The sequence below is a fragment of the Prionailurus bengalensis genome, chromosome A2, assembly GCF_016509475.1.
Source record: "Prionailurus bengalensis isolate Pbe53 chromosome A2, Fcat_Pben_1.1_paternal_pri, whole genome shotgun sequence".
NCBI lineage: Eukaryota > Metazoa > Chordata > Mammalia > Carnivora > Felidae > Prionailurus > Prionailurus bengalensis.
The window spans coordinates 8,219,112-8,244,643 of record NC_057348.1 but is presented as its reverse complement, the minus strand read 5'-3'; the positions used below and the strand labels follow the sequence as shown (position 1 = coordinate 8,244,643).

At 59.1% G+C, this 25,532-nt stretch overlaps 1 protein-coding gene across 1 annotated transcript in view; it reads right to left on the bottom strand.

Moving 5' to 3' along the window:
• CARM1 (coactivator associated arginine methyltransferase 1) overlaps positions 1 to 24,992 on the bottom strand; it is a 39,349-nt gene extending 14,357 nt beyond the window's left edge. The window contains 2 exon segments of the mRNA XM_043586550.1: positions 289 to 414; positions 24,773 to 24,992. Coding sequence (XP_043442485.1) covers positions 289 to 414; positions 24,773 to 24,992 — 346 coding nt within the window.
• Positions 24,993 to 25,532: the final 540 nt, after the last annotated feature.

The window sequence follows — 25,532 nt, the reverse complement described above, 5'->3', positions numbered from 1 at the left end:
GACCTGGGGTGCACCCAGGCCAGGTGGTCAGGACAGGCCTCTTGCAGGAAGGGAGGTAAGAGCTGAGCCCAGGAGGACCCAAATGATTCGGCAAGGGAAGGTCTGGGGAGGAGCGTTCCAGGCAGAGAGAATGTCCTCTTCCCACGAACATATCTCCGCATGGGAATAATTTCTGCTGGCTCCCTGGGACAGACGGATGGGCCGTGACCGAACAGGGCTCCGGGTCCCCCGCCAGCCACGGCTGACGGATCTCCGGCCGTGTGCCGCCAGGACGGAAGGGACACGTACCATTGGGAGTGGCGAACTGGATGAGGACGCTGTTGCAGCCCAGGGTGATTATGAAGGACTGCTTGCCCACGCGGCTGCACTCTGTCTCTCGGGACACCGAGCACTTAAACACACACACATCTTCGTCTGCAAGAGGAGAGAGGGGAGCATGAGCCAAAGGGTCCCGGAGCCGGCCGAGCAAGGCTCCCCGTGGGCTAAGTTTGTTCGAGTCATGTCCCCGCCACCGCCACCCCGCTCCTCACAGCCCCCAGGTTCTTCTGAGGCTCCATAAAACCCGCCCCGGGCCCACTGCCGTGTGTGCCCCGTCTGCCCAGCCCACACTGAGGAAGAGGGGACGGCCGATCGGGCGGCAGTGACACAGGACAAAGCATGTCGAGGGGAGAGGACAGCTGTCCACAGAGCGACCGAGGCCGAGGGTGGGGGTGGGGGGTGGCCAGGCGCCGTGGGGCCGAGCAAGACACCGGGGCCCGGGGGCACCTCTGCCAGGACCTTCCCTCACGGAGCGCCTCCTGGTGCCCAGGCCCCCGCTCACCCAATGGGCGCTGAGGTGGGAAGAGGGCCGAGAGCAGGGCCACTCTGGCAGGGTCGGGGGGGCTACGGGAACCCAGCTGAGCGAGTCTGGCATTGATTCACCAATGCCCCCGTCACACGGGGAGATCACCGGTTCTCCCAGCTGGCAGGGGCGGGTGGGAGCCAAGCCAGAATGCCCGGGGGCGCCTCTGCTTGAGCCTGAGCCCTTCCCTCTTGGATTCGGGCGGCGCAGTGAGTCTAAGCGCGGTCCCGGGAGCCGGACGGCCCGGGTTCGTGTCCCACACGCACCACTCGGTGTGTGATTCGTGCAGGTCACTTAGCCTCTCTGAGCCTCGGTCTTCTCATCTGCCAAATGGGGCTGACGGTGGGGCAGGCACAGGGCCCGGCACACGGCGAGCACGGCATCCACGAGCCGCCACTAATTACTGTTACCGCTCGTTCCTTCGCCCTCAAACGGTGAAACTTTGCGTCACCAGAAACAGGCCGAACCGACACGCCCGGGAGGCCCTGGTGTGGTGCGGCGGGACAGACACGGCATCTGTGTCGCATTCTCGGCACAAGTGTCCACCCTGGTCCTCTTGCGACGGCTCCAGACCGTGGGGTAGTCGGCGAGACAGCACGCCTGCTCTCCTCCTCAAAGCGGCAATGCCAGGAAAGAGGCAAATTTTGGGGAGCCTTTCCAGAGCGAGGGTCACCAAAAACATGTGACCCCAATGCCACCAGTGCCCCAACTGGAGCCTAACGAAACCTTTTCACAAGCTGTTAGGGACCATTGGGAAACTGAGTGTGGACCGCGGGTGTGACAAGGTTAGATGACAAACGTGTGACGACAGCATGTGGGTCCGCAGAATAATGCCCTCATTCTTCTAAGAAACGGAAGTACTAAGTGAATTCTTGTCACGTCTGCAACTTGCCTTAGAGTAGCTCATCAAATAGACAACTACAAACCACACGTACAGAGAGCAGCCCGAGTACCAATGTGGCCAAGTGTCCCCGTCACCCCAGAAAGCCAAAACCATCTTGAAAAAGAGCAAAGTGGAAAGACTCACCCTTCCCAATCTCACACCTACTTTGAAGGTACCGTGATCAACATGGAATAGTACTGGCAAAGGAGAGACCAACGCAATAGAATCAGAGTCAAATTAAAACCTTATGTTTATAATCAACTGACTTCTCTCATTTTTCTTAGCAATCTCTATACCCAACGTGGGGCTCAAACTCATGACCCCGTGTTTAAGAGTCACATGCTCTTCCGACTGAGAGAGCCAGGCATCCCCGTCTTTCAACAAGGGTGCAAAGAGCACTCAATGGGGGGGGAAGATGGTCTCCTCAGCAAATGGTACAGGGACAGGTGGATGTTCACGCGCAACAGAATGAAGCTGGATCCCTACCTCACACCACATATGAAGCCTGACCTGACTGAGTACAAGAGCTAAAAACTGTAAAACTCCTGGAAGGAAACAGAGGGGTAAATTCTTCCTGAACTTGGATTTGGCAAAAAGATTCCTCAAGGTGACATCAAAAGCAAGAGTATCAAGAGGAAAACTAGATACACTGAACTTCATGAGAATTGAAAACTTTTGTGCATCATAGGACACTATCAAGAAAGTGAAGGGGCGTCCGGGTGGCTGTCAGTTAAGCGTCTGACTTGGGCTTGGGTCGTGATCTCACAGTCTGTGAGTTCATGCCCTGCGTCGGGCTCTGGGCTGACAGCTCGCAGCCTGGAGCCTGCCTCGGATTCTGTGTCTCCCTCTCTTTCTGCGCAACCCCCCCCCCCACCACCCCATCGCTCGCACTCTCTCTCTCTCTCAAAAATAAATAACCATGAAGAAAAATTAAAAAAGTGAAGATGACCTAGAGAACGGGAGAAACGATGCACAAATCATATACTTGAGAAGAACTCAGTGTCGAGAACATATAAAGAATTCATTCAGCGAAAAGGTAAACAACCCAATTCAAAAATGGGCAAAGAACCTGAACAGACCTTTCTCCGAAGAAGATATAGGACTGGCTAACAAGCGCATGCAAATCAAACCACAGGGAGACACCGCTTCACACCCACTAGGACGGCTAGAACTTTAAACAGATAGGGGAAAATTACAAGTGTTGGCAAGGATGTGGAAAAATTGGAACCCTCACACCCTGGGAGGCATGTGGGGGCATGAAACTATGAAACAACTCAGCTGCCAGGGACCGGGGTCTGGTGGTTCTTCTTTCAAATGTTAAACATCAAATTACCATTTGACTCAGCAACCCCACTCTTGGGGATGTACGCAAAAGAACTGAAAGAAGCAGTCAGATAAATACCTGCATGCAAATATTCAAAGCGGGACGATTTGCAAGAACCCGAAAGTAGAAGCAATTCAGATGTCCGTCCACTGACAGAGGGACACACAAAACGTGGCAGGTCCACGGGATGAACTGTTATTCTTCCATAAAAAGGAATGAAGTCCTGGGGCGCCTGGCTGGCTCAGTCAGGAGAGCAACTCTTGATCTGGGGGTCGTGGGTTCGAGCCCCACGTTGAGTGTAGAGAGTACTAAAAATAATAAATAGGGGCGCCTGGGTGGCTCAGTTGGTTGAGCGACCGACTTCGGCTCAGGTCATGATCTCGCGGTTTGTGAGTTCGACCCCCGCATCGGGCTCTGTGCTGACATCTCGGAGCCTGGAGCCTGCCTCGGACTCTGTGTCTCCCCCTCTCTCTACCCCTCCCCTGCTCACGCTCTGTGTCTCTCTGTCTCTCAATAATAAACGTTAAAAATAAATAAATAAACTTAAAAAAATGAAGTCCTGACACGCACTACAACGTGGATGAACTTGAGAAACGTTATGCCGAGTGAAAGAAGCCAGACACAAAAGGTCACACACAAGTGATTCCGTGTACATGAAACATTCAGAATCAGTTAATCCACCGAGGCAGAAAGCAGACTGGTGGCTGTCAGGGGCTCGGGGGAGGGAGCCTGGGGAGTGACCACTTAATAGATTCAAGGTTTCCTTTTGGGGTGATGAAATGTTTTGGAACCAGACAGAGGTGGTAGTCACACAATTACGAATGTACCAAATGCCCCTGAATTGTACATTTTTTTTTTTTTTTTTTACTTATTTTGAGAGAGAGAGAGAGAGAGCGTGCACATGCACGAGTGGCGGGGAGGGCAGAGAAAGAGAGGGAGAGAGAGAATCCCAAGCAGGCTCCACGCTGTTAGCACAGAGCCTGATGTGGGGCTTGAACTCATGAACCCTGAGACCATGACCTGAGCCAAAACCAAGAGTCGGACCCGGACCCTTAACTGACTGAGCCACCCAGGCATCTCTAAAGCGGTTTGTTTTATATCATGTGAACTTTATCTCCGTAGAAAAAGAAAAACCTTTTCAATGCGTGGATGCAGATAGGAAGGGCCTATGGGTGTTCACCAGCTCTCTTGTTCTCACCCTGTGTACTCTGAGCGTGGACCCAGGTCCTGGAGGCCTCCTGGGGCCACAGCCCGGGTTCTGCCAGACGGCCTCACACCTCCAGAGCCGGGGGCCAGCCTCCTGACCACAGGCGGGAGAGAAGATCGTACTGTCAGGCGCCGCCCCAGACAGGGGGCTCCCAGGTCTGGCTGCAAGTGGGTCCCAGGAAGGGACCCTGGCACGGTGCCGTCACCCATGTCCCTCCTGGGGCGGGAGATAAGGACAATCTGCCAGCCGCACCAGGGTAACAGCAAGCATACCAAGGAGGGCCTCTGTTTACCGAGCAGCCTGGCAACCCGACCAGCTGCCCCGGGCACCCCTGCAACCTGGCGCCCGGCAGGCAACCACGAGGACCTGTGGCCAAGGGAGCCCGGGCTGAGGGCGGCCCGACCTGTCCCATCACGGCAGAGGCAACCACAGCCCGTGGAGCCAGTCTTTTCTGACAGCCCGTCCCACAGGCCAGTCCCTGGCACACAGGAGGGAGGTGTTCAGTAAATATTTGACAAATCAAAAAAAAAAAAAAAAAAAAAAAAAAAAAGCTGGATCATATTCTTCCGTGTATTTAAAAGACTCAGAAACCCCAGCTCTTGGGAGGCCCTGCAGGACCCGTACCCCTCATTCACCAGTGGACCAGCTCCTGGCCTTTGCGCGCCCCTTTCCCCCTTTGCCCACTCTCCCCTCCTCTCGCTAGGCTGATGGGCCCCCAGGACACGGGTGGGGTGGCGCTCAGCGGGCCGCCCACGTGGGGCTCTGGCTTCCTCACTGCCCAGGGTCGCACGTGCCCAGATGGAGCTGAGAACGGACACCGTGCCTCCTGGCCGGCTCCACGGTAGTAGGGGGTGGCCCTGGAAGAAAGCTTCTCCCCGCCTCCCTCCCCACCCCCACCCCCACCCCCCACCCCACCCCACCCCACCCCCCGGCCAAAGGAAAGAGGTCCAGGGCCTGGACCCAGCAGTGGCGATTAGGTGTCCCCGCCCCGCCCACACACACAAGGAGTGGCTGCGTCCACCAGGAAACCGCCTGCTAGGCTTGTCTCTCTCTTTCCTCTCAAGTCACCCCTTGATCCAGCCATCACCGGGTGAGCCATGGCAGAGACAGGAGCGACTCTGCGCGGTGCCTCCAGAAAGCAACCCAGAGTGCCAATCCGCCCTCGTCACGTCGGCCAGCGGATTCAGGGGCTGTGTGCACACGGCCGAGAGAGGTGGGGGACAGGAAGCGGGGTGGGGGCTTAGCAGGCTGCCGTGATGATTTAAGTGGCGGTGACCACGGAGAGGGCTGCTGGCCAGGAGGCTGTGCTGGGTTCCCGCCGATCGAGGTCAGCAGAGCCGGGGTTTCGTCCCTGCAGTAATATGATCAGGTGGCGGAGCTGGGAACAGGCCCCCTCACTGGGCCGTCTTCTCCAGAAAAGCTTTCTCAAGGCAGAGTCTACACGCGGGAGTGTGCAGGAAAGCAAGCCGGACTCGGGAGCGTCAATCGTGCCACGAACGCGTCTGCCCTGCTCCTGGACCCGGCCTAGCGCCGCGGACTGGCCTCCTACCTGCTGCAGGATGTCCCGCCGAGGCTCTGGAGCCAGGGGCTGAGGGGCCAGAATACCCAGGGACAAGCACAGGGCAAGCGTGCTCAGGGTGTGCCGGAGGGAGCCCCGGGGTAGGAAGCCTGCTCCCTACCCCCATCTTGCTCCCCAGGAAGGAAGGCCCCCGTAAATCCAGGTCACAAATTCCGAGTTCCCACGGGGAGCCAGGCCCGGCGCCTGCCTTGCTGAGGCTGGGATAGGGCTGGGATGTCACCGGCACCAACACTTTCCGGGTGCCACGCTCTGCATTTTACACGGACCCCTCAGGGCTATCTACCGTTCCACTCAGATGAAGAAGCAAGGCTCAGACAGGTTAAGCATCTCGCTCAAGGCCACACAGCAAGCGAGTGGCAGAGTAGACTGGCGCCAGGGTCTGGGCTCCTAACCGATGTGCCATCCCTGTGCTTCCTGGAGTAGGCACGGCCAACCTTCTGTGTGAAGGAGCAGGGAGTAAATGTTTTTGGCTTTGCAGGCCGTGTGGTCTCTGCTGCTACGACTCCTCTCTGCCGCAGACCTGGTGTGAGCGAGTGAGTGCGGCTGCGTGCCAATAAAACTTGACGACGAATCCAGCATTTGTGCCTGGGACTACGGGTCAGAGAGGCTGGGCGCCGAGCCCCCTTCCCACCCACTTCCTCATCTGCTCACCGGACATCGAGAAGTGGAGATGCCCTCCCCATCCCAAAGGGGGTGAGAACAGAGTGAGGACATTCCCCAGGTAATGGGCACTGATGCCAGGGGAACAGAGGCACGACGGGAGCCTACAGACGGCACCTGCCCCAGGCCGGGAAAGAGACTGGGAACCAATTCTCTCCAGCAAGAGGAAAAAAGGCACATGGGACGGCAGAGAGCAGAGGGGGCTGCGTGTGATACTGTGATTTACAGTAAACAGCTATCTGGCAGGGGCGCCCGGGTGGCTCAGTCGGTTAAGCGTCCCACTTCAGCTCGTCATGATCTCACGGTTCATGAGTTCAAGCCCCGCGTGGGGCTCTCTGCTCTCAGCGCAGAGCCCGCTTCGGTTCCTCTGTCTCCCTCCGTCTCTGCCCCTCCCCAGCTCGTGCAGGCTCTCTCTCAAAATAATCAAAAATAACCTAAAACAAAGCAAAACAAAACAAAACCAAAAACCAACTATCTGGCACAAAGCTCCTAAAACTCTGGGAATGCCCTAAGTGATGAGAACAATACAAGGCGTCTTCCATGATTTCGTTCAAAGCCCCTTTCATCCACTCGAGTTTATGTCGATGAGGTCACTTTTCAAGCCCCTAAGGATGCAGCCCTGTTGCCAGGGGGACCAACCAAGTAATTAGACAGTTGGAACTTTCAGTCTCCCTCCTAAGCCTCCAAACAGCCAATGACTTAATCAATCGTGCCTGCGTAATGAAGTCTCCATAAACATAAAACCCACCCGAAGGACGGGCTTCGGAGAGCTTCCCGGCTGGTAAACACATGCAGGAGCCGGGAGAGGGGCGCCTGGAGACGGCATGGAAGCCCCGGCCCTTCCCCACACTGCCCTGCGCATCCCTTCCGTCGGGCTCTTCCTGGGTTGTATCCCTCACACCGGCCACCGATCCAGTGAGCGATCTGTTTTCCCCTGAGCTCTGTGAGCTGCTCTGGCAAATTAATAGAACCTGAAGAGGGGGTCGTGGGAACCTCACTCAGATCTACAGCCAGGGGGCGAGACGCACAGGTGACAACCCGGACTTGTGACTGGCAGTGGGGGCGGAGGACGACGGTCTGGTGGGACTGAGCCCCCATCCTGTGGGATGTGACAGTCTCCCCAGGCAGACAGTGTCAGAATGGAGCTGATCGTGAGCCCCACAGCTGGAGTGTGGAGGCATCCATGGCAAGTCTTCAGTATCAGGGTTAAGCGTCTTACTCTTGATTTCGGCTCAGATCATGATATCACAGTTTGTGAGTTTGAACCCTGCATCGGGCTCTGTGCTGACAGTGCAGCCTGCCTGAGGTCCTCGGTCTCTCCTTCTCCCCCTCTCTCTGCCCCTCACCCACACGCGCTCTCTCTCTCTCTCTCTCTCAAAATAAATAAACCTTAAAAGAAAAAAAAAAAGAAGCGTTCGGTAGCAGCACTGAGGGTAGGGCAGACACGCTTCTCCTCAAGAGGGTCCCGGCTGGGAGAATGAGGGGACAAAGACAGTGCAGCTGTGGCCAGGGAGGGCGCTGAGACAGACTCCAGACTGGACAGGCAGATTTGGGTCTCGAGAGGCTCAGGGGCGCAGCTGCTCCCACAGCCACGGGCAGCACCTGGAGGGACTGAGCGCTGAGCTGAGGGACAGACATAGGGCTAGAGGAGCTGTGGGCCAAGCAGGAGGTGAGGAAGGCTGGGAAGCCAGTGGCTCTCGAGACGAGGAGCCAATCGGCTGTGGTCGTTCTCCCGTTTGGGCCTCTCCATGGCTTCCCAGAGCCTTCTAGAACAAGTACAAACTCCTTACGGGGCTCTCAAGCCCCTGTCAATGTCTGTAACCTCGTCCACGACCCCAATCGAGCCATGTGGGCCTTCGCTGCCCCTAGACCATGGGCCAGACTTCTCTCTGGCCTCCATGCCTCCTGAGATCCAGAACACCCTTCCCCCCCCCCATCCTGTGTCCCCGTCACCTCCTCCTGGCGGTCCTCCAGCAATTCTTGGACGAGCCCCCATCACATGGCAACTCCTTATTTAACGCCCCTGTGCTCCCCAACACACAGTGACGCACGGGCCCTGGGCTCTGCACGTGGCTGGCACACCCAGACCCAGGGGGCACTCAAGGGGTGCTGACTTGCAGGGTGGCCCAGAGGCATGGGGTCCAGAAGGCCAGGCTCCTTTCCTAAGGGCAGGAAGCAGATGGCGTGACAGTCCAGGTGTCCAGGCCCCGACGGCACATGTGGCCTCCGGAAGGTCACTTCCTGAGACGCCGGGCACTGGGTAACCGCCCAGTGACCTTCCTGCTCTCCTCCCCCTTCCCCCTGGAGCAAGCAGTAATGGAAGACGCAGAGGGTCACTGGGTCCTTCAGGCTGGCCAGACCTGGGTCAGAGGGAACCAGGGGAACAAGGACGAATGTCTGGAGTTACACTCCGCCCCCGTGGAACCTTCCAGCTTCACGCGAGGGGAGGGGGGCTGCCACCTGGAGAGCAGAGAGGTGCGGGACAAGGCAGGAAAGCAGCCACCCGCTCGGGGGGAAGAGGGGCCACGTTCCAAGTCCTTGCCTCTCTAGCAGGGAAACCATCATAGCCACCAAATGAGGACTAATTAAAGCTATTTATCTTGGCAGACTTGGGGCGTAGGGGGGCGGGGGGGTAGAATCGCTCGTCCAAATGTGAGGTCTTCCTCCTGCCGCCAAACAAAACACAGGCTGTACACCTTCCAGAGAAAAATATTCCACAGTCAAGGAAGGTAGGTGGGTGGGAAGGAGGGGACGGCGCGGAAAAGGCAAGGCGGTTTCCTCAGCCCACCGGGCAGCAACCCTCGCTCGGGGCTCCCGTCCCCCCCGCGGGGCCTGGTGACAGTTTACCGAGTTTCCAGGGGGGGGGGGGGGGGGGCGGGTGGAAGCTTCCCCCTGCTCCTGCGTGGCGTGCACCCCTGTGGCCAGGACAGGAAAACGGTCGCTGTCGGTCCCTCCAGGTGGGCAGTGGTTAAAGTGACGAGCGCCAAGGAAGACCAGGGTTCAGGGCCAAACGTGCCGTTCTCCAGCCGTGTGACCTCCTCCGTCGTCTCCTCATCCATCAAAGTGATAATGACACAGCCCTCGGGATGAGAGGACATGACCCGCGTGGAGGGCCTGACAGACGGCCGCACCACCTGCCTGCACCCCCGACCTCGGGAGCCTGATCTTGGAAATGGTGATAAAAAGAAGGTAACCCACCCCCCCCCGCCCCGTCCCCGCACACTTGCCATGAAGATCCCGTGAGAAAACGTGGACAGTAGTAAGTGTACGAAGTGCTCAGTCACCAGAGTGGCCACTTCACCCTCCATCAGATCGGTGCCAGAAAAAAATCCAACCCTGGGAAGCCTCACCCGGCCTGGCCTCCGTCTCAGCCAAGTAACCTAAGCCCTCTCCTCCAGTGCTGTCCCGGGAGACGCCCCACGCAGCTGCCCAGCCCCGGGGTGTCTGAGGACCACGAGGTCACCCTGGGTTCCTCTGGCCCGGCCCAGCCCTGGGGGGGAATCCCAGCCCTCCCCGCAGGCACCTGAGGCGGCCCTAGCCCCAATCTCTTCCCAAGACAATCTGTCAGAAACACCCCGCCAGCCCTTTGGGGAGCCTTATCCTATAATCCCACTTGCCAATGTCTGCGAAGGCAACCCCAGACCCAGGGCTGTCCACAGCAGCTGTAAAGCAAAATCCCCACTGAATGAGTGACTGAAGACGTAGCCAGTAACAGGCCACGGACGCTGGCTTGTCAGGCTGGCCGGACCACTGTCGGGGACCGAGCTGTAAAATCTATGAGCCACAGGTAGAAAATTGAGGGCGGAGGGAGGGAGGGAGCAAGAGTGCTGTCTGCCGGGGGCTTTTCTGGAAAGAAACACTGATAACGTGACCTCAGTGGCCGCCTCTGGAAGGGAGGCACCGGCACCCCCTCTCCTGGACAGTGGGCTCCAGGGAGACGCTCGGGCACGCGTGCCTGTATGTGCCTGAAAATGCACGTGGGAAGGTCACACCGGAAGATGACGGGTGATGTGGGGGACAGGCCAGGACCAGGCAGGAAGAAGACAAGGACTTTCCACATCTCATCCTCCTGCACGGTTTGAATTTCTACCCTGTACACAAGAGATAACCAGACAAAAGGCGATCGGGACAGCAGGGGAGGCCTGGCGGCCACTCAAATCATCCGGGTCCTCCCCAGAGGGAACCGGCATCACAGCGACGCCCCTCAGCCTGCTGGAGGGGGAGGGTGGTGGGAACGGGGCCTGTGACCGAAGGGTCCTTCTAAGGTAGGAATGGAGGCATCGGCCCCCCGAGGGACTCTGCCGGAGCAGGCCCTCGCTCACACCCCAGTTAGGGAGGCAGGAGGGGCAGTGGCCCTGCAGACTCGGGGTTTAAGCCAGGGGCTGCCCGGCCTGCCTTCCAGCAGCTGCCGGCGGGGGAAGCCCTTCTCCCGGCACCAGGAAGGCCGCGAGGTGAAGTACCTTTCCCAGAACCGCGGCGCACATCACACCTGCCATCTCTGCCGCCTGGAGCCTCACACCCCCCAGCCCTAAGCCTCCGCTTTCGTGTCTAGGAAGCTAAATCGCCGCAGGGCTCAGGACTGTCATAAGGACTACCGCCCCCTTTGTGTCCAGCCCAAGACCCATGTGTACACAGGGTCACTGGCGCGAAACACCCACCGTGGCCGCCGTGTCCCCAAGGCATTCTGGCTGGAGGCAAAGAGCGGAGAGGAGTCCCGGAGAGAATTCTGGCCTTCTGGCCACCGGACCAGCTCGACTGGGTGCTCCTGGGGGACACAGGAGCAGCCATCTGGCCGAGGCGGAGAGAGTGACGAGGGGCACACGGTGCTGGGAACTGTCTTCGCTTCAGGCCGCACAAGCTCCAGGGGGGGTCCTTGGGCTGCTCACAGGGACCCTTCTACGGGAGCACCGGATGGGTGGGGCACCCCTCCCTCCAGGTTACGTCCCCGGGAGGAGCCGAAACCGGGGAGCTACTAACGGGGGACGGTTTATTTCTTGAGGCAGCTTTACTGCATCACCCTTCGTTCCGCTGACAACATTCACAGTAACTCAACAGCACGCCGCCTCTGTGGGCAAGAAAAGGCTCACACTGGTGGCAGGTTGGCGATTTACGGGGCAGCTTGAAGAATCCAAAAGGTGAGTCTACTTCAGGAGGGGCCCTGAGGAGGAAACTTCCGGAACCACCCAGCAACAGGGTGACGGGACGCTGGGGAGGAGCATGGGGAGGGCTGAGAATGGAAGAGACTCCTGGTCTGAGAGGCAACCATGGGTAGGGGGGAGGTCAGGGACTCCCCCCGGGTTTCCTGTTGCCCCACGGGGAAGCCAGGCCCCCTCGGGCCACAAGCCTCCCTGCAGCCGCTGGGTCTGAACCAGGAGCACCGGAGCGCCGCTCTGCACCCCGGGAAGCACCCAGCCGTCCCCCCACAGCCCTGCACTAGTGACAGCCAAACCTCCCGGATCAGCCAGTGACAGCTCCGTGCGGGCCGAGGGGACAAGGGGACTCCTCTCAGAGGGTCTGCCCGTGGCTGGGTCCGCCAGGCCCTACAGGACTGGTCTAGGGGAGCCTGAAGAGGAGTCTAATTGTGGGGTGTACAGAAGGGCAACCCCAAGAAAAGAAGGAGCAGACAAAGAAAGGGCCGCGCTTTTCTGAAAAAAGTGCTAGGGGCACCAGTCAGCAGGGCTATTACATGCAAATGTCTCCCTCAGCCACCGACTGGCTGGCTGGCTGGCTGGCTGGCTGGCGACGGGCGGGAGCATCAGCACTTGTCTCCCCCAGCCATGCTAATCAGCTGCGCAGCCCGGGGCTTTGTGAGCTACAAAAGGGACAGCAGATGTGCGCCAGGGTTCCCCGGCCCCTAAAAGCACAGGGGCTTAGCGGGTAATTGGGAGGTGGGGGCTCAAAGCATCCGAGCCCACAGCCCTCTGCTCCACACCCTGGGCCACTGGCCTCCTCCTCCTGGCCCTTCTCCGGCCCTGACTCCGAAGCGGTGACCTACCCGGTACCGGGCAAGCAAGCGCCTAACGCCTTCGGGTGCCCCGGTTACTGCTCCCAACCACCTTCCTTTCAAGAGAGGAAACCGAGGCACATGTTCGGGGAGGCTTGGCCTGGGGACTCAGCATCTTGTGAAAAGAGCCAACCCCCACCCCAGCATCCACGGGCAAGGACGTGGACTCTGGGCCCTGGCAGAACTGGGCCTGTCTAGCTGACGACAGGTGCCACCCCCCGCCGAGCCTCCACTATGGGGAGGCGATGGAGCTTGTCCCCCAGGGCTGTGAGGGTCGCTACGGGGCTCCACCACCCACGACAGCAGCAGCTGGGCGGGCAGTGCTCTCTGGGGACCGAGGTGGGCAGCGGAGGCCCTTACACAGGGGACACATAGGGAGGCCTGGAAAGTAGGGCTGGAACAAGGTGTGTCAAGGGGCAGCAGGAGGACCCCGGGCTGTGCGGGAGCCCGACCCCTAAGTGGTGAGTGCATCGCACACTGTGGCCCCGGCACAGGAAGCGGAGCCAGTCACAGCTGAGGAATGCGAATATGGTTTCTGGGGGTTCTGCCCTGGGGCCAGCTGAGGGGCCTCAACCAGCAGACTGGGGTGGCTCCAGAAAGGCCAAACAGGAAGAGGCAGGAGGACGGGGCAGGGGCAGCCTCAGTAGAAAATGACAGAGGAAACTGCAGCCCAGGGGCTGAATAACTTGGGGTCCATCTCAGGCCCAGCTTGGAAGGGGAGCCTGACCACTGGCCCAGAGGTGAAGCAGGGCTCGCCACTGCTTGGAGGGTGTCCGCCAGGCCCCCGGGACTCAGGGAGCCCCTCTGGCCCACTGCCAGGCGCACAGAGTACAGGATGAGAATCTGGAGGACCCTGCATGCCCCGCCTTGCCCTCAGGCTGCCTCACCAGATGTGACTCCAGATGTGCACAGGCGAAGGGGGACAGAGGCTGCCTCACCCCATAACGGACTCAGCAATGACGCGGGCTCCAGAAGAGCCCTCCGGGGCCACTTCTATGACACAGGACAAGGACAAAGGGGCAGAGGGGCGCCTCCTCCACACGGCGTTAAATCTCCTTCACGGACTTGTCACCAGCGCCTGAAAGGTGACACGGCTAAGTGGAGGCGCCAGAGCCAAACGTGGGTTGGTGTCCCGGCCGCTACCTGCCATCGAATGCCTCAGTTTCCTCGTTTATAAACCAGAGGAAGGGGCTGTGGCTTCTGTGGCTCCCTGCAGAGCATGCGTGGCTCGGGGAGCAGAGCATGGGCTGGTTTCACCCCTACTCACGCCTCCACCCAGCACCCTTGTGCCAAGTGGCCACAGCGGCCGGCCGGCCCTTCGGGGCTGTTCTGATGGTTGGGACAATCAATGAACGTAAAGTGCCTGGCTCGGTGCCCGCCTGGCACATGTTCGTGCTGGCGCTCAGCAGACAAGATAAGCAGCGCATGGGGGCAGAGGAGGTAGGGGGAGACAGAGCCAGGCATCCTGTCCATGTCTGCCCCCTGGGGGGCCCAGCTAACACTGGGGATTCCAACCTCTGGTCACACAGACGGCTCAGGGCAGAGCCGGGCTCCAGGCTCCGTGGAGAGGCCTCCAGGGCACATGGCACAGGTCTGGAAACCAGCTGGCCGCTGCCTTCCCCTCAGGCTCAAGGGAAAATGTGGCCAATTTTCTGGAATGTCCCTCTTGGGTCTATAAGAGACCCTCCCCCGCTCAGTGTGTCTTTGATTACTTACTCACGTGCCCCCTGGAGGGGATCACGAGAGCACCCCTTTCTCATCAGAGCACCCATCTGCCCAGGCCCCCTCCGCTGTCCTCGCCTGGAACCTCACCCCTGCCCGTGTGGTCAGGCAGGTTTCCACCCCTGAAACCATTCCGCTCCGACATGTATAACATACCCAGCGAACATGAACCCCAGCCACACGAACACAATTAGCGGGGAGGCAAATCCGCCAACAATCTTAAAGAAAAACAGCCCAGACCCGTTCTTGCCAAAGCTGCGGGTGATGAATCGCTTGAAAGACACAAAAAGAGGGAATAAAAGGGGGTTCCCTCTCTCGGTGCAAGGAGTGGGGGTGGGGAGGAGGCAGAGCCCCCTCCCCCAAACCAGCCTGGACTTGTTTCCAAGAATGCCCCGCCTGACGGAACAAAAAGCACCCAGAGGCTGGGGGACAAGTTCTAGGTCTGGCTTTGGGTGGCAGTTTCGTGGGTGGACACAACCGTCAAATGCACCGGACAGGACTGAAAGCCCGGGCATCTGGGGGTGTTGACTGAACAACAATTAAAATAAATAAGTCATCTAAAGAAAAAACACGAGGGCACAGTCTCCCCATCCAACCCCTGCAGGCCTGGGGGAAGCCTGGTCTCAATTTCCTTCATAGAACTGGTTTTCGGGAAACAAAGGGAGTGGGGGCAGGGAAAGTCGGGAACTCCAGATTCTTCAACCAAAAGTCAGAGCTGTGTACTCTGTACAAGCGCGGGGACAGGTGGCGTGGTTTCTCCGGGCGAGTGTGGCGGGTGCCAACGGCCCCACCCAGCACCCTGCCTGCGACCCTGAGTCCCGAATCCTCCGGAGCTAGTCCCCGAAGGGAGAAAGCGGGAGGGTGAACGCACCGAGGGGCAGGGGCTCCCTCCTGAGTCATGAGGCACCGGGAGGGGCCGGGCAGGATCTCAAGGCCGCCGAGTGCCCCTCCCAGCCCCACCTGTCTCAGGGCTTTATGATCGCGAGCACCTGGCTGCCCACACCTGGGGTACATCATCCCTTCCCGACAACACAGCAGGTTTAGACCAATGACCTATAACCCTGTGTGTTATTCACCTGCCAGGTGCGCTGGGCTGACACCAACCCTCTCACTGCCCTGCATCTTCCAGGAGGAGATGGAAGCGAAACAGAGATCACCTGGGACAGAGTCACAAGGTCAAATCAAGGTAAGGCTACACAGCCTATGCTAATCATGGCCTCCAGCAGCTTCCGACCCAGAGAGGGCTGCCTCGTCCGGGCGGGAGGAGGGAGAACGTGCATTCCAACCAGGGAATGCAGAGTCAGGGACCCAGGAGAGCAGCAGGGCTGGCCCAGAGATGCCGCAGACCCCACCCCAGCAGAGCCACTGCCCCCCGCCCCCAGGAGTTCCTCCTCGCCACCGCCACCCTGTCAGACCAGGGGCCTCCTGCCCCCACGCTTAGCTCCTCGGCTGCCACTCTCTTCAGGCGACTCCTGGGCCACGTCTCCCGCAGCTGGGAGACGGGGTTTTGCTACTTTCGGCTCCCCGAGACTGGGAGTACGCCAGGGTGGGGATCGTGTCTGGCTTGAGCAGGGCCGTGCCTACTGTCCGGGCACAGATGGCCACCTCCACTAGGCCACCTGCCACCAGCTACACCCTTCAGTGAAGCCTCCCCACCGACAAGGAAGCTGAGATTCAGGCGACTGAGTCATCCGCCAGGCATCACCCTGCTAGGAAAGGGCAGGGGACAGACCGGGCTTGAGCCCAGACACAACCACAGGTGTCACCTCCCTCCCCCAACACTCTTGGCATAAACGCCACAGATCCCCCTTGTGAGGCCTCCCCTCCCCCCTGCACATCCCACTCCAGCCACACTGGGGGCTGGCTGCCCTTGGCCATACCAGGCCCACAGCTCACTCAACTCCCGCCTGCCGGGCAGCAGACATGATTGTAAACACTTGTATTAGCTCCCAGTTCCCAACAACCCTCCGAGGTAGGTGCCATCAGGATCCCCATTTTCCAGGCGAGGAAACAGAGGCACAGAGGGGTCATGCCCGCCGAGGCGGGCAGCCAGGACTAGGTCCCACCATGCCCTCCTTCCGTCTCACCTGTTCTTGTCCCAGGAGCTCTAGCGTCCCGAGCAGGAGCCGGGCTGGGCCCTGATGACCCCGCCTCCCCCCTCACCCTCCCCAGCATTTTGAGACCTCTGCTCTGTTCACTTCCTTCGGCAGGACCCTGACCACTAAGCACGACAGGTCTAGGCAACGGCTGGCTCAGAGCCTGTCACACAACCCCCCGGTCGGCAAATGTGGGACTGCGTGCTTATCTTGGGCGTCACTGTATCCCCAGCTCCTAAAACAGTAACTGGCACAGAGCAGACGCTCAGAAAAGTTTTGCTAGCTGTTTAAAGGTAGACAGACAAAAGGTAACCACCGCAATAAAAAGACACCAAGTCCCCCGCAGTACGTTTGTGGTTGGAGGATGGAAAGTCAGGTCTCTCCATCTTCAAAGAACTGTTGGTAGGCCCGGAGGGCCTGGGTGAGGTCAGCCCTCCCACCCTCCCCTCTCCTGGAGACTCCACCATCCAGCCCCCACCACCTGCCATCTGGCCGGGTCCCCGCCCCCAGCTTCAAGGGGGCTGCCCCTCCTGACCAGAAATCCAGTGACTCCGACAGACATCGCTGACCTCTTATTCCTGCCGGATGAGAGCAGGGCGCCTGCCTCTCTCCCACTGGCCACCCCCATTCCTCAGAAGCCAGAGACATCCATTCACTCCCCAATCTGCCGATGTCCTCCGGCGATGGTCAGCCTTTCCTGTGTCACAGATCCCTCGCAGGGGGCATCGAAAGCGGGGAGCCTTTCCCCAGAAAGACACACAGAAAACCAACGGCAATGCCATGGCCACAGTTTACTGGGTACACACACAACAAGGAACTTTACATGCGTTCCCTCAAGAGACATGCCGCTGTCACCCTTTTTCCTTTTTCTCAAGGAGGCTCATTCAAGGTCACAGCTAGTGACTCTTGTCCCTCTACCCTTATGCAAAACCGCATACAATTTCAGGACATCATAGGACCTCCGAGGGCCATCGAGGACTCCAGATGAAAAGACCCCTCTCGGAGCCACCTGAGGAAGCCCCTCCCAGCCTCCACTCTCCACCGGGAGCAGCAAGTCTGTCCCAGGTCTGAAACCTCCATTCCTCCTCCTCTGGGGTGGGTGTATCTTTCCCCATTTGTCCTGGCAAATTCACCACCTCCCCAGTTGGGGAGCAGATCCCAAACACAGAGCGAGCTCCCCAGGAAAGGAACACAGCACATGCCACGAAGGTCCCCAAGCCTCTCCCACTCTGCTAAATCCGACCCGGTCCGAGGCTTGGCACCTCAGATGACCCGTGAGTTCTCGCCATGCTCCCGTCCAAAGGTCCCGCACGCCCACCTTGGCCAGGCCCCCGCGGGTGGCCTCGGCGGTCGCTTGCCAGGTGCCACTCACGGCGCGGGCCATTCTGCACCTGGGACCTCCGATCGTGACGGGCCCCAACCACCCCGAAAGGCATGAAAAGTCAGAGTAAATCGGATGAGCAGATTAGAAAAGGCCCACGTGGCAACTCAGGTGGGATTTTGCCAACGTGAAGGGTTCGGGCCAGGGTGGTTTTGCTGTCAACGGAGCGGCAAGCTGGCTTTCGGAACTCCTGGGTTTCCAAACTGCCAATGCAGCGCTTTGGGCCTGCACGGGTGCGGGTAGAGAAGGCGAAGGGGGGCAGCAAGGGGGGGTGGGATCTAGGACCTGAGGCCAGATCAGCTTAGGACCGGAGGTAACAGCCCCCCACCTCCGTGGGGCTCAAACTCAGGTGCCCAGAGGGAGAGGCCAGGAGCCGAAAGAGGGTGCCGGCTGAGGGGAAGGGACGTCTTCCCACACCCAATGGCAACCCGGGTTCAGAGAAATGCCTATTTTAAGACACGACCCGCTGCAAGTGGCAGGACCACGAAGCTTCTGTGCCGGGGCGGTGACGAGCCAGGAGCGGACTTCTGGCAAGTTCCAGAGGGGGCATTGCTACCCAGCTCGGCCACGGGGCTTGTAAGCCCAGGGCTGCCAGCCCTTCTAGGTTTTCAGAAGTAAAAAGTCAGACTGTGATGCACAATCGCACAATTAATGCGATACCCAGAGTCTACTTTTATTTTAACCACGTGGTGAAGCAAACCTGCGGGCAGGTCGGTCACAACGCCCTGGCGACGGGTCATGGCCTTTGCCCTGGGCAGAGTTCACCTTTTGTTCCAGAACACAACTTCTGGACCTCTGACACACTCCTGGGGCAGGTTAAGGTGAAACTATTCGGTTACATTCCTGTTGCATTCTCTAGTCTGGAAGCTTCCACGGGCCCCTCACTCCCTGCTCCCATCTACACTGTAACCCGCTGCTTCAGAAATAACATCTTATCGTGTGGGCCTGTGTGGAAAATGGGCGGCTCCTGATCACAGGAAAAGGTCCTGTTGTTTGTAAGACGTGACTTGGGCCTGACCTCACCTTGTTACCCTCCCTTTAGCTCCTGCAGAGACCCCTCTGCCCCACACCAGGCTGCTGCCCCCACCCCCCACCTTGAGGACTCCACAAGCCAGGAATATCCTTCCGAACATTGGCTACGTCCACATCCTACCTACTGTGGCCAAGGTGACTGCCTGACCGTCTCCCAGTCTCTGTTCTGTCCTTCCTTTCTTCTACAGAAAGAGACACCCTGAAATTCGCTGAGCTGATGGCTCAAAGACTACATTTCCCAGCCTCCCTTGCAGCTAGTGGTGCCTCTGCAACTGCCTTCCAGCCAACAATGAAAACAGAAGCGTCACAGCCAGCTTGTGGAAACGGTCCTTAACGGACACCTGGCCCACCTTTGTCCCTTCCTTTATCCCGCTGTCTGGAAACCGGGGTAGCAGCTGGACTCCAGCTGCCATGTTGATCCACGACGGCAGGACCTCACCCCAGGGATGGTGGAGGGGGGGTCAGCTGGAAGGACCTGGGTCCAAGGCCTTCCTGAAGCAAAGCCTCCACGCCAGCCCCGGCCGCCCACCCTCCAGACTTTAGCGTGAAGCACAAGAAGTAAAATGCCACGTTGTTTGAGCCGCTGCCACCCTGGATCTCTGTTATGCCTGAACACATCTGAATCCTGACCCCCTTTTCTCACTGAACCACTCTGCCGGAAAACAGCAGGTGCAACAGAGGTGAATTTGAAAGCCAGCTCTCCTGCCCTCCAGCCATGTCACCTCTCACCTCTGTTTTTCCACCAATAAGATGGGAACGGTGTCCCTGACCTCCCAGGACTATTCTAAGTGGTAAGACACGGCCAGGGCCACACCTGTCAGGTTACCTGGCCCACACGGTCCAGAAAATGTCCTCTATCTGGCCTGAGCAATCAGGATACTTCACGGTCACAATAAACAGACGCACACAAAGAAAGGCTTTTTGGTTTCTCTTAAAAGCTGTGGCAGATCTGGCAGCCCTGGCTGGGGCCGAGTTCCCCCAGCACCCCCTCCCCCCTCCCACTCCCTTCACTTATCCCCGGGGTCCACAGGCTTCCAAATAAGTATTTTAGTTTTTGCAAGACACACGAGCATCAGTTAAATATTCTTACTTCAGCTGTTGGGTTTTTCTAATTAAACTTTCAAAGATGTACAAGGCTCCCTTTAGCTGTTTGAAAAAAGGCGACAGGCCCTATCTGGCTCACAGACCCTAATGCGTATTATTATCCTTTCCCCAGTTGCTCTCAAGGTCAAACATTTTATGCAGAGCCTGGTACACAGTAAATGCTCAATAAAAATGACACCGGGCAGCAGCAACTTATGGGCACCACCGCAATGTGAATGCCCTTCCGGTGTTACTAACCTTCTGGGTTGTCGCCCCAGCTTGACTTTGAATGCCCTAAAGCCTGGGCGCGTGACAAACTCTTCTGTACCCTCTGCCCCTCCCCCAGCCGCCAGGGGGCTCCCAGAACCGTGACCGGAGGAAATCAGAAGAGCTCCTGATTCTGCGGCAGCTGGCCGTTCTTCACCTTGCTTCTACAAAGGGTTTTTCTCTGGGGTTTCCGCACCCTGGCGTGCCCCCCCCCAAACTGAAGTTTAGCCCCTGTCAGACCCAGAGGGCGGGGAGAGTCCACAGAACCGGGCAAAGTGACTCGCGCTGACCAAGAAAGAAAAGTGACACAGTCATCTCCAGAAAGGACACCGTGGGCCCGAGGAACCGAGAATCTGTTCCGCTCCCCACCTTGGCTGCCCCACCACGGGCTTCCCGAGAGGCTGCCTCCTTTCAAAGGGAGGGCTCCCTGCGTCCAAGAACTCCAGAGGCCGTGCCAAAGCTTCCTCAAGGCCCGGGAAGTCTGCACCTCTGCCCAGGGAAGACGGCCTGGTTTTGGTAGCTGCCATTTGGTAGCCAATGCCATGGATACGGGCCAGGGTGACTTCGGATGGCAAGAAGCCATGGGAGGGTGGTCGTTCACGGCAGGGCGACTGGGGCAGGGCCTTCTGCGGCTGCCATCTTTCTCCCCGGGGAGGGCGCAGACGTCAAGGGACAGGGCTGTGTGTCTGCTACCCACACCCATCTCCCAGCCCCACTGCCTGGGGCAGAAGTCGCGGCCCAAGGGTCCCTCCCCCACCTGCTGGCGGTGCGAGACAGCCGGACAGCCCTGCAGCGTAAAGGGCTCTCTCCTAGAAAACCCAGATCTTCATGCCTCCGTGCCAGTAACAACACCATCAACAATATCTACAGAAATATTGGGGCACCTGGGTGGCTCTGTTGGTTAAGCGTTTGACTTCAGCCCAGGTCGTGATCTCACGGTTCGTGAGTTCAAGCCCCACAATGGGCTCTGTGCCAACAGCTTGGAGCTTGGAGCCTGCTTCAGATTCTGTGTCTCCCTCTCTCTCTCTCTGCCCCTCCCCTGCCTGTGTGCTCGTGCTCGCTCGCTCTCTCTCAAAAATAAACGTTAAAAAACTTTAAAATAACATCTACTGAAACATTTAGTTCCACATCCCCGTGGTCCACTTCACCCCCATTTCCAGGCCCCAAGTGGTATTATTCCCATTGCAGAAGAGGAAACTGAGGCTGTGTCCAGGTAAGTGCTGCTAGAGGTGAGGCAACAAGCTCAGAGGAGGTGAAATGGCTTAAGGCCGCACAGCTGCTGACCCACACGAGTGAGACTCCACGTTCAGAACCCCCGCCAGCACCCAAGCACACCTCTGGCTCGCCTCCCACGGGACACACGGGGAGATTCGGGTCTTGGCCGACCTCCCTGTCTGTACCCACACACAGATTTGAATCCCGGAGCGGGGACGGCTGGGGGGGGCGGGGGGGGGAGGGAGTCTGGAATCACACACAGCTGGCAGGACCTGCCTCATGAAGGACAGGTGAGCAGAACAGGGCTCCGGATACCTTCTCAACTGGCCAAAGCAATCAGGTCCCAGAAGGGCCCAGATTGGAAAACGCTGAGGCCAGGAAAGCAAGTTCAACCCAAGAAAAGGCCTAAAGGTCCTAGTGGGCCCCAGGTCCCCGGAGCCGCCACATCCCCGCGCATGCAGCGGCTGGACCATCTCTGACTTTCTCCAGGACGCTGGCGGCTGGGCTCCACCCGGCAGGCCGGGCCGGCTCTCAGATCCAGAGGCGGAGCGCAGCCCCCACACCTCAGCCTGGTACTCTGCACCCGGCCGGCACACTCCAGGGCAATCCCTCCCCGTGGACGTGGACCCCGCTCTCCACGCCTGCTTGGGAACCAGTGCTGCCTCACCCAGAGCAGTAACCCAGCCAACTCTGAGGTCATCGCTGGCCCCAGCCTGTGATGGGAGCAGGTGCTACCACCACAGAAGTGCTAGTTTACGGAGCAAACACACTATGTGCCACAAAGGCCCGCCACTGCCCCCATCCTACCGATAAGGAAACCGAGGCACAGAGACTCACCCACACCGGCAGGGCACCAATCTAGTCCTCGTAGTAGACCCTAAAATGATATGTCCAAGCCCTAACTCCCTGACCTGAGAATGTGGCGTATCTGGGAGAAAGGGTCTTTGCAGATGTAATTAAAGTAAAATCATTCTGGGTACAGGGTGAGCCTTAAATCCAATGACAGGTGTCCTTATAGGAAAAGACGCAGAGACACAGGGGTGAGGCCATGTGAAGACAGACGCAGAGCCTGGAGTTCTATTGACACAAGCCAAGCAAGGCCTGGCCCCAGAGGAAGCTGTTAGGGGTAAGAAGAAATCCTCCTCCAGGGCCTCTGGCCGTGAACTGTACAAGAACACGTTCCTTTTGTTTTAAGCCACCAAGTTGGTCACGGCAGGGGCACCGGGGTGGCTCAGTTAGTTAAGCGTCTGACTTCGGCTCGGGTCATGATTCGAGGTTCGTGGGCTAGAGCCCTGCATCGGGCTCCACGCTGACTCTGCTTGGGATTCTCTCTGTCCCTCCCCCACTTATGCATGTGCTCTCTCTCTCTCTCTCAAAATAAATAAATAAACTTAGGGGAAAAAAAGAAAGTTGGTCATGGCAGCCCTGAGGAATTAACACGACCCGGTTCGGCTGACTCCAGAATCCATGTTCTCAGCCCCACATCAATGTGACTTAAACATAATGAGGAAAAAGTTCTCTCAGACCCCGCGAGACTGGATCGTCCCCGACTGAGGATCTCAATCTGAGAAACGTGGACTTTCTCCTCTTTACAATGCTTCCGTTAGGAATTACCCCTAAAAGAGGATGTTATCTTTACAACTAGTAACAACGTCAAGATCACCCACACAACAAAAACATAAAATGTAAAAACCCTCCTGGAGGAAGGTGCTGAGCTTAGGAGACACCACGTGTGGAGTATACGAGGACCCTCTGTAGTATGTTCCCAATAATTCTATAAATCAAAAGCTGTTCAAAAATCAAAAGACATTATTTACAAAAGAAAAACCCAACTTGCCTGGAACTGCTTGAAGAGTAGCCTTAGGATCCTAGTTTGAGAAATGCTGCTCATCTTTATTCTTTTTTTTTTTTTTTCCCATTTGTTAAAAAATGTTTTATTTTTTGGGGGGGGGGACAAGGCGCATGAGAGGAGGAGGGGCAGAGAGAGGGGGAGACAGAGGATGCGAAGCAGGCTCCCCGCCAATAGCAGCGAGCCCTGTGCGGGGCTCGAACCCACGAACCGTGAGATCATGACCTGAGCTGAAGTCAGACGCTTAACCGACGGAGCCACCCAGGTACCTCTGCTCATCTTTATTCTTTATTAATACCCGCCAAATGAACGATCATGCTCATGATCTGGGGGATCCTGCTGAGTTTAAGGTGGAGAGCATAACCACCTGTCCTGAGCTCTGATGCCCACCGGGGATACCTTTCTCCCCTCTCCTCTCAGCTGGTCCCAGAAAACCCAGCTCTGCCCCAGCAAAAAGAGGTGTGACACTTGGGAGGTAGGCATAAGTTTGGGTTTTCCGGGCAGAGGTGCAGGAAGAACCCTGTGTGAACCACCCGCTCTATGCGCTTTCCTCTGGATCACCCCCTTCCCAAAGTGGCAAAAAATTCACACAGGCCAAAAGCCAGGAGAGGCCTCCTAAGTGGCTCCCCGAGCATCAGCACGAGAAAACCTGAGACAAAGCTGAATGAAACAGAATAGCAAAATGTGAACAAGCAATCAGGAATCAAAGAGAACAGATAAAAAAGAGTAACAGAAAGAAAAAGGATGAACCACAAAGACTCAGGGGCCTTGGCAAACACATTTGTGATTTTTTTTTTTCCACTGAAATGTCAGTTTTTGAAACTAGCTTCTGAAAATGTTACCAGCTTCTCACATCCCCAAAAAGAAAGACCCGAGGACCGCGACGAGGGAGGAGGCTGTGTTACCTCTTACTTCGGAGCCGGACATCAAGAAGGGGCCCTACCCTTCCACGTTTCCACCAAGAGCACATCCAGCGGCTCGCACCACCCCGGCATGGGCCCTCTCCCCAGGTCTAGAAGTTTCCCACACGGGGGTCCAGAACGCCAAAAGGCTCCCGATGGGTGGAACCGGGTCCTCCAGGCCGCCCCAGGCCGGGCACCGCTTTCCAACTGTCCTTAGCAGTCCAGGGAGTCCCGAGAGATGGCCAAAGGCTGCCCACACCCCTCCCTCCTTCCCCTAGGGCGGCCACACCCGCCCCCGGGGACTCCCACCTCTCCCACACCCCAGGCCCCCTTTCCTCCCACCCAGCCCCCACACCCCCAGCATGCTACGAATTCACCTTCCCCGCTCGGCCCCCCGCTTCCTGCCCACCCCCTCCCAATCTCAGGGCCCTCACTCCCCCATTTCCCGCTTCCCACCGTACTCCGGGCACCTCACCTCTGGCCACCACGCACGCCCTCTTTTCTCTCTGCCCCTTGACATCGTTCCTCCTCTCGCCTGACTCGGGGGCCCCCACTCCCATCTCCCTCGGCCCGGCGCCACGGACCTCACACCAGGCCCCCACGGTTCAGGGCCCCTCACCCCCGGGGCCCCGGGCCCCTCGCCGCGTCCCTCCCGCCCCGGTCCCCCGCCCGGCCGGCCTCGTGGGCAGCCCCGGCGCGCGGCCCAGCCCCGGGGCCCCGCACTCACGGCTGTAGAGGGCGATGCCCGCCGCGTCCGGGCCGGCGCGCACCTCGAGGCGCAGCGCCTGCTGCTCCGCGTGCCGCTGGATCTCGCCGTTCGCGTCGCCGATGGTGAGGAGGCGGGCGCCGGGGAACACGGACACGGCCGCGCAGGGCCCCGCGCCGCTCGGGACCGCCGGCCCCGCGCCGCCCGCGCCCGGCCCCGCCGCCGCCGCCGCCGCTGCCATCTTAGATCCGGCTCCAGGCCCCGCCGCCGCCGCCGCCGCCGCCGCCGCGCCCGGGCCCAGGCCGCCGCCGCTGCCGCCGCCGCCGCCGCCGCCGCCGCCGCGCAGGCCGAGGCCGAGGCCGAGCCGGGCAGCGCCGCCTGCCGGCCACGCTCCGCCTCGTCGCCACTGCCGCCGTGGCCCGGCCCCGTGGCGCAGCGCCCCCTGCTGGGCCGCCTGGGACACGGGGTGGGGGAGGAAGAGGGCGCCGGGGGGCGGGGCCGCCCCGCCCCGCGCGTAAGGTCGCGGCTTTGTGAGGTGGCTCCGCGGACAAGGAACGGCGGGGGCGGAGCCTGAGCCGGGGGGCGGTGCTCGGCCTCGCGGACGTGCCCCTAGGACTTGGCCACGCCCCCGGCCCGACGCGGCTCGAAAGGCCAAGCTTTGTAGGGCGGGGCCGGAGCGGAGACTCGGGGCGGGGCGGGGACAGCGGCGCGCCCCGGGGGGGGCGGTGTTCGGCCGTGTGGACACGCCCTTGGCCCCGCCCCGCGCAAACGGCCGCGCTTT